This window comes from Mastomys coucha, unplaced genomic scaffold (genome assembly GCF_008632895.1).
Source record: "Mastomys coucha isolate ucsf_1 unplaced genomic scaffold, UCSF_Mcou_1 pScaffold21, whole genome shotgun sequence".
Classification (NCBI taxonomy): Eukaryota; Metazoa; Chordata; class Mammalia; order Rodentia; family Muridae; genus Mastomys; species Mastomys coucha.
Window position 1 is genome coordinate 75072042 of NW_022196904.1, and position 8936 is coordinate 75080977.

The following is an 8936-nucleotide window of genomic DNA, read 5'->3' on the forward strand; positions in this document are numbered from 1 at the left end:
ACAGGAGAACATTGCCCAATTCATGCTATGAGGCTCCTCAAACCACCTGAAGATTCAACAAAGAGAATTGCAGTCCAACATCTCTTAACAAAATAAACACAAAAGTACTCAATAATATACTGCAAAAAGAACCCAAAACACATAAAAAAAAATCTTAATCCACCACAATGTGATAATAATAATTAAGATAGAGGTGACACATACCACGTTCAATGAAGTTCTGCTATATTTCCAGTCTCTCAGAAGCAGGACCCCTGCTTTATCATTCTAATCTATATTCTGTACTCTTATTTCCAATAGAAATATCCAGTGGACAAAGGAGATGGACATCTACAATCTTACCACAGTGACTCAATTCATCCTCATAGGGATTTCTGACCTACCTGAAGTGCGCTATCCACTCTTTGTGGCATTTGTCATCATCTATCAGATCACTTTACTGGGAAATGGGTTCATCCTGTTGGCCATTGTGACTGAGAAAAAGCTTCAAACTCCCATGTATCACCTGTTGGCAAATCTGTCCTTGCTGGACATATTCTGCCCATCAGCTACTGTCCCCAAGATGCTCAAGAATCTCTTGACTGAGGATCACAGTATTTCCTTTGTTGGGTGTGCTTTACAGCTCTATTTCCTAGTGGCCCTAGCTGGAACTGAAGTTTTTCTGCTAGCTGTGATGGCTTATGACCGCTATGTGGCCATATGCTTCCCTCTGCGTTACTCCCTCATCATGACCAAGGTTCGCTGTGTGCAGCTGTTGTTTGGGACTTGGGCAGCTGGGTTTCTGAACTCCTTCATCCACACAATGTCCACCTTTAGCCTGACTTTCTGCAAATCGAATAGAGTTAACCAGTACTACTGTGATATTCCACCTGTGGTGGCACTCTCATGCTCATCCACCTATGTAGCAGAAATGCTTGTTTTAGTGGTAGGAGGTATCTTTGGGGTTGGTGCTTTTCTGATCACTTTGATCTCCTACATATACATTGTCTCCACCATCCTAAAGATCCAGTCAGCAGAAGGAAAGCGCAAAGCTTTCTCCACATGTGCTTCCCATCTTCTTGTAGTCTTCTTGTTCTATGGAACAACTATATTTACCTATATTCGTCCAACCTCCAGTCAACACTCTCCTGGCAGAGACAGACTCATCTCTATGTTGTATGGGGTCATTACTCCCATGTTAAACCCTATCATCTACAGCCTGAGAAACACAGAAGTCCAAGGAGCACTCAGAAAAGTTTTACATCTTAGGATATGTTCACAGAAAGCATGATGTAAGACTTCTCAAGCTAAGATCTATTTCTTGTATAGATGATATAGATGGATCTTGTTTCTTGATTCATGCAGTTGTCCTGTGTCATTTGATCCATAAATTGAAGTCATTTGTGTTTAAAGTTATTATTGAAATGTGTGTGTTGATTATATTCATCCTGTTTTATTTAGTGTTGATGTTTGTGCTTTCAATTGTACTTCATGTTTTAATAATTATCTTTCCACAGTATCTTGGATATAATTATTTGTATCTTCAAGTTGTAATATTTTTCCCTTTTTTTTGGTTTGGTTTGTTGGCTATTTATAGTGTAGAACATTTTTCTTTCTCCTTTAGTTATTACACATTTTTTCTGCATATATTATTCTAGGTTGGCCATCATAGCCGTTAAGAACTTGAAATTGCATTGATTGATTTAGACTCTTCTGACTTTCAAAGTTTTCATTGAGAAATCAGCATTATTTGTGATGGATTTTCCTTTATGATTTGAGGTTTTTCTCTTGATATTTTCAATGCAATTTCTTTGTTTTGTATACTTAGTGATCTAATTATCATATCACTATGGGAATTTTCTCTTCTGTTATTATTGATTAACTGTTCTGTGTGCTTTTTTATTGGTTTTATTGTACCTTTACTTGATTTGGAGAATTTTCTATGATCTTGTCAAAGATCTTTTCTATGCTTTAGACTTGGGATTATTCTCCCGCCTCAATGCATACAACTTGAATGTTAAGGTTTTCTTGTGTGTGTGTGTGTGTGTGTGTGTGTGTGTGTGTGTGTGTGTGTGTTCCACATTTTCTGTCTGCTCTTCTAATTTGATTTGTTTTACTTTTTACAAAATACCACTTACATACTCATTTTGTCTAGATTCTGTACATTATATCAAATCCTGATAATTTATTTTTTGATTCATTCTACTTGAAAGGTTTTCCTCTGACTGTTCTTATTAAGTTATTGAGTTTTCAAATTTCATTTTTATATCAACTTAATTGCTGTTCAATATTTCATTATCTTCACTGAATTCTGCTCTTAAGCTCTAGATTGTTTTTGTGATTTCTACCATCTTTATTGTTGTCTTGGGTATCACTTATGGATTTATTCTCCCTGAGTTCTTTCTCTTTAATTTCTTCTTTTATATTTTATTGGATATTTCATTTATTTATTTTTCAATTGTTATCCCCTTTTCTGGTTTCCCCTCCAGAAATCCCCATTACATCCTCCCTCCCTCTGCTTCTATGAGTGTGCTCCCCCACCCTTCTACCCACCTACTCCTCCCTGCCCACCCTGGCATTCCCCTACACTGAAGCATCGAGCCTTTCCAGGGTCAAAGGCCTTTCCCACTATGTCCAACAAGACCATTCTCTTTAATTTCATTGTTCTATTTCTTTGTATCTTCTTTAAATTACTTGAATACTTTGAGCAGATTTAAGATTAGTCTTTTAATTCTATCTTCTCATGTCTATCTAAATAATTTTTCTTGGCAAATATTTCTATAGTATTGGTAAATTTTGGAGAGACTATGGAAGCCTAATTTGTCATACTGTTGGTATTTTCTGATAAAGTCTGTGTATTATGAACTTCTTTTATTAGTTCTAAGTCTGATACAGACAAAGTAGATTCAGATAGAATAGCAGATACATGGGCAAGCTGAGCCTAAAGGTTGGAAATAATTCAGGGTAATACAGTCAAGTGCACATGTCATACTTGACCTTTGAAGGAGATTCATTTGCCACAGTGTGAAGGTATATATGCCTATGTGTATAGGTTGAATGTTGTGTTAAAGTCCTTTTTGCTGAGGAAAAGGTAAGGCACGACTTTCTAGAATATTTCAAATATTTCCTCATGTTTGAATGAGGAACTAGATGTGGGACCCAGGTGAGATCTCATAGGTTGAGGCGATGCCTTGGATAGAGTTACCTAGGAAGAGTTACTAGGTGTTTTGTGGATTAATGTTTGATGTAGCTATTTGTGGCTCACAAGGGAAGTGCCACCACTGAGCTGGTAATCCTGGATTTTATAAGGAATTAAGATGAAAAATCTATGGAGAACAAGCCAATAGGCAGCATTTCTCTATGGTTTCTGCTTAATGTTCTAACTCTGGGTTCCTGACTTGAGTTCCTGTTTTGGGATTTCTTGACTATGTACTGTTAAGTATAAGAAGAAATAAATGTCATTTCTTTCCAAATTTGTTGTAGTAAAGGTTTTTGTCTCAGCTATGCACTTCTGAACAGGATTACAGTAACAAACATGAAAGTCTCTTCTGGGAAGCAGGTATTAAGTCCAATGATAAAATGGTTAGTAACTCTATAGTACTCCTTCCAATATCACATCACCAAACACATCTTGCCTGGAAGTAATTATTCCAGTATGCTAGATCCAAAGTTGGGTAAGACCACTGATGTTTTATTTTATACCAATTTGACTGAAAGCATCTTTTGTCATTATGTGATCTAGCCAGTAGGGATGAAAGTTGGTGGTTGATTTGAGATTGATTTCTGACACGATCCATGGGCCTAAGTAATTCAGGGGTTGAGGGGAGTCGTGACCTGTGAATAAAGAACGGGTGAGAGAGACAACAGGACTCAAGGAAGCATTGCTTGTCAAGAGCCATTGCCTTGGTTGAGCAGAGCATATTTAAAGCAAAAATCTTGGAGGGGAAGGGAAGAGGAAGGAGGGATATGGAAAGTTACAAAATCTTCTGGGGTTGAGCTCCGGGGTAGCAGGTGGGGAGGGGGTGGATTTCTGTGAATGTTCTTTTTCTCAGGGCCAAGCCGGATCTTTGTGGTCCTCAGGCAGGATGTTTGTCTCAGGGCTCTCAGTCAGCTGGGGCAGTATGTTTATCTCTGGGCTCTCATGGTTCTCAACATCTCCCCCTTCTTTGTATTATTTAAAGAGTAGTGGGGGTCACCTCTGGGGGTGATCCTGTAACCCTCAATGATATTTAGGTTTTTTGGGTCTCACAGGGTCTTGAGCCTGTTGGAGGATCATGCCCAGAACCTTACTCATCCTTGGATCAGCCTCCCCCTCTGAGACTGTCCTGTCTTAGGTGGTCAGGCCTTACAGGTCAACTCCGTCAATGACTTACTAAGATCTCTGTGGGGGCAGGAATCACAGGGGGAGAGGCGATGTTTGGGTGTGTTACCAGAGCCGCTGAGGAAGGAGCCATGCCTTCCAGCCTGCCCGCTGTAGCTCTGAGAATTGTAGGGCCCTTCCAAAAGGTTGTGTCTGTGGCTGGGATGTGTTTGGAGGAGGCAGGCCAAGGTAGGTTGCGGATGAAGGATCGTCATCAGTCACTTCCAAGTGATGGTAATGGACCTGAACAGGCTTCACGGCTGTGTCAACCTGGTTCTTAACAAAACTTGTGAGACTATTAAAAGCCCAGGGGCCAAAGGACAGAAGGAGAATAATTCCTACAAAGGGTCCCAGGAGGCTGGGGAGAAGGGTGGTTTACCATGGGGAGGTAGAGAACCAATTTTGATACCAGGATTCTTGTTTTTCTCTGGCCTTCTGTCGTTCTTCTAAGGCCTTAGTGACTTTATCTAAGCTGTTCTGAGCCATACCTGTCTTACTAACATAAAAGCAACATTCTTCTTTTAATGAAGCACATAATCCCCCTTCCTTAAGAAAAAGGAGGTCAAGACCTCTGTGGTTCTGGAGGACCACATCTGCCAAGGAATCAATGGAATCTTTAAGCTCCTGGATACTGTCTCTCATGTGTGTCACATCTTTATCAATGAGAAACTGCAACTCGGCAAAACCTTGTTTGGATGTAATTAAGGAGGTAATGCCTGTGCCCGCACCCACAGCACTGATGCCTAGGATGTAGCAATGGTCAAGGCCGTGATGGGTTCTCTTTTAGCCCTAGAATGGACAGAGACTCCTTTTTCCATAAAGTTCAAGAAATCCTCAGGATCGTGGACCGAAAACTGGGGGAGAAGAACAACCATAATGCACCCATCTTTATTACCAAGGAAAATAGGTGTATAAAGAAAGGGAGCAAGCCCCAGAGAACAGGCGAGATAAGTGCCATTAGATGCCAAAACATATATAAAGGTATGATTAAGAACAATTGTTTGATTACAAACTTTAATCAAGGATTGAGGAGGAAGCATATTAGGGCCCAAAAGGCAGGTGCCCATGCCAGAAATGGATTGAACAGTAATACCATTATCTAGGCCAGAGGCAGAAACAGCAATGGAAGTATTATTGGTAAAAATGGGGGTAGAAAATAAGGCAAAGCCTTCATAAAATGGTGGGGTTGGAGAGAAGCACATCCAGCATTCAGCAGCTGATGAGTAACTGTAGGCGAGGGGCTATAAAGGAAGACCCCCATCTGGGAGAGAATGTCTTGACCCCAGAGATTTAGAGGAAGGCCAGGAACAATAAAAGGTTGAACAGTGCCAGAGTGCCCATCAGGGTCCTCCCAGTGGAGAACTCTATTACTCTGAAGGGTATTTGTGGAGACCCCTATGCCTTGGAGATGGGTCAATGAGGGCTGCCAAGGCCATGCCGAGGGCCAGGAGGTTTGGGACAAGACCGTGGAATCTGCGCCAGAATCTAAAATACCATCAAAGGTGCGCCCATCAAGCTTGAATTTGAGGCGGGGGTGGTCTTGGGTGAGTTCTTGAGCCCAGAATATTTGAGGGGGCGCAGAGGCAGAAGAGAAAGGCTGATGAGTCAAAGGCAGAGGGAGAGCTCGAGCAAGAACCTGTCCGGGGGATATCAAAAGCGGTCCCTGGGTGGCCAGGGAAAAAAGATGAGGGTTTTTTTAAGCGTATAGGGTCAAGTGGGGTAAATCAGGAGGCCAGAGAGGGAAGAGGAGGTGCATCCCAGAACAAATATGGCCATCTCGGGGGTAGGGTTCCCCCTCAAGGTGACGGATAGGGGGATGGTTCCATCCTCAGGATTCAATACTGTTGAGGAGGTGGCACAGAAGTCTAATCCTGTTGGGATGGGGGATGAGGTGCTTGTGACGGGGAAGAGGGAAGAGGAATTAGCGGCAGGGGTAGGCTGGGTGGAGATGGCTGAATTGGAGCCTGTTGAATCTGTCCCGAGGCAGACTGAAACATGATTGGTCTGGGGGCTCAGGACTGGCCCCCATAGGAGTTTCCCTGACACGGGAGGAGGGGAGGGTTGCCCATGACATCCGTTCTTGAACGGCAAGTATTGGCCCAATGATGGCCTCTCCTACAACGAGAGCAGACAGTGTTAGGTGGAGGTCTGTAGGGGGAAGAAGGAAGATCTGAAGGCGCAGAGTTTTCAATGCCTCTAGCAGTAGGGTTAGGGCAGTTTCGGGCAAAATGGCCATTCTGTCTGCAGCAGAAGCAGGCCTGTGTGCCAGTGGTCGTCCCCACTACAAGGATGGCCTTGGTAAATTTATCTGTGATAGGATCAACTTCTCTGCACATCTGAATCATCTCATCTAGATTTTTTTCCCTTAAATTTGCCTCATAAGGCCGCCTTACAGGTGGAGTTGGCGTTCTCGTAGGCAAGCTGTGTAAGAAGTTTGTTATTAGTCTGTCCTGGACTGAGAGATCTCTCGGCCGCCTCTAGAAGGCAGGCAACAAAATCACTAAAAGTTTCTTGGGGCCTTGTAAGATCTTGGTCATGGGGGAGAGAAGTACTCCAGGGGAGGAAATGCTCCTCCAGGCTGCAAGGGCAGCAGAGCTAGAGTGAGCCAAAAGGCCGAGGGAGAAAGCAGGCTGCTTTTCATCTGTGGAGTATTTGCCTTGCCCAACAATTTGTCTAAGGACCATTTTTGGGCTGTGTGCAGCCCCTGTTGATAATTTTTTCGAATGGTGTCTCAGCAACGGTCGGCCCAATTGGCGCACCTTGCAAGGAACTGACCACAAATGAGGACCAAGTTGTAGTAATCTACTCATTAGGTGTCAAGTGGCCACCCTCCGCCAGATCCTCCAAAAGGGAGAGAGTAAAGGGGGCGTTAGGCCCATAATTACGGACTGCAGAATTCAATTTCTCAAGTTTCTTAAATTTTAATTGGTGGAATATGGTGGGAGGGGCATCTTCTCCCCTGCTAGATTCAGAATCAGAACTGGTGAGACTCTCATAACTTCTATTACTAGACCTCTCAGAGTGGACAGAGGGAGCCCGCGAGGAAGACTGATCGTGGGCAGGGACATCGGAAGAGGAGTGGGGGTCCCTGGCATCATCTTGTTGGGTGGAGGAGGGAGAGGAGGGGTCAGGATGAGATTGTGAATGAGCGACAGGGAAAGCAAGAGAAGGGGCTGGACCGAGCACTTGGGAAAAATGAGAGGTTAAAAGTGAAAGTCGTTTTTGGAGGTGGACGATATCCACAGCATCAGAAATCTGAGAATGGAGTTGAGCTTTAACTTTACAAAAACAACTTGAAGATTGACAGGAGGAACTCGGGGGACGTCGAGAGGGGAGAAGTAAAGGGAGAGAGAGAGGAGTAGAGGGGGGTGCGGAGGAGGGGGGGCAAATCTTCAGAATGGTATCGGGCGGCCTCTTCTTCTAGAGACTCCGAGTCACCAGGATCGAAGGGATCATCATCAGGCGCAGTGAGGAAGATGGCAGGGGACACAGAAAGTCGTGTGGAGGGGCCATGTCGAGAGGGAAGAGGTTTTTGGGATGGAGGACAGGCTGAGGAAGTGGCAGGAGGTTTGACCGAAAGGGGAACAACAGGGGCACAGAAAGGGGAACAGCCACACTCCATGGACGAAATGGGGTCTTCATAGGAAGGGGAAAGTCTGGGGTAAAGGGAAGCGGACAGGGGAACGGGGGAAGAGGCAGGGTGGGGCGAGGAGCACTTCTGAGAAGGGGTAGCAGCAGTGGAGTCAGAAATAGAGGAGGAAGGGGGGTCGGAAGGCGAAGGGTCAGAAGGCATATCAATAAGAGTAAAGGAAGACCAAGGCAGAGAAGCTCAGTAGGGGGAGCCAGAAGGTGGAAGGGACTCCTTCAGGCAAAGTTCAGTGACACAGAGAAGTTGTTTTTGGCCTCCTCTGCTCTCAGATGACTCAATTATATCGCGAATGACACCCCAATAGGAAAAGATACTGTGACCAAGGGTATCATTACCCTCCTTTTCAATCAAGGCATTTAGTTCACGACCTACCTTCTGCCATTTTTTTGAATGTATTGTTGGTCCATCTATCATGAACCAGGGACATGTCTCATTTATAAAGATGAAAAATTTGACTAAGTCCTTTTTCTTTACCCTTATGCCCCTCTCTCTGAGAGCCTCTTTAAGTCCTTTATAAAGTGGACTTCTTTAGACATGGAATGGACCATTCTTGAGATGTCTAAGATGGATGACTTACCTAATAACTAGAGCGGCCGGGCGAGCAGCGTCAGTCATGAAGACAAAGGTTGATCGCGATCTTAATCCATCTGGGGATCGACCCGTATCTCAAGCCAGATGTTAGGCACCACCTGACCCAACCTGCGGGCCTAAGTAATTTGGGGGTCAAGGGGAGTCGTGACCTGTGAATAAAGAACGGGCGAGAGAGACGACAGGACTCAAGGAAGCATTGCTTGTCAAGAGCCGTTTACTTGGTTGAGCAGAGCATATTTAAAGCAAAAATCTTGGAGGGGAGGGGAAGAGGAAGGAGGGAGATGTAAAGTTACAAAATCTTCTGGGGTTGAGCTCTGGGGTAGCAGGTGGGGAGGGGGTGGATTTCTGTGAATGTTC

At 44.1% G+C, this 8936-nt stretch overlaps 1 protein-coding gene across 1 annotated transcript; it reads left to right on the forward strand.

Annotated features, from left to right (window-relative positions):
- Nucleotides 1–318: 318 nt before the first annotated feature.
- On the forward strand, nt 319–1270 carry LOC116100617 (olfactory receptor 5V1-like). The gene has a single exon (XM_031384358.1). The coding sequence runs from the start codon at nt 323–325 to the stop codon at nt 1268–1270; it is 948 nt and encodes a 315-aa protein (XP_031240218.1). The 5' UTR covers nt 319–322.
- The last annotated feature ends 7666 nt before the right edge of the window (nt 1271–8936 follow it).

Coding starts and splice junctions, on each gene's coding strand:
- LOC116100617 (XM_031384358.1), top strand. CDS start 323: ATGGACATCTACAATCTTACCACAGTGACTCAATTCATCCTCATAGGG.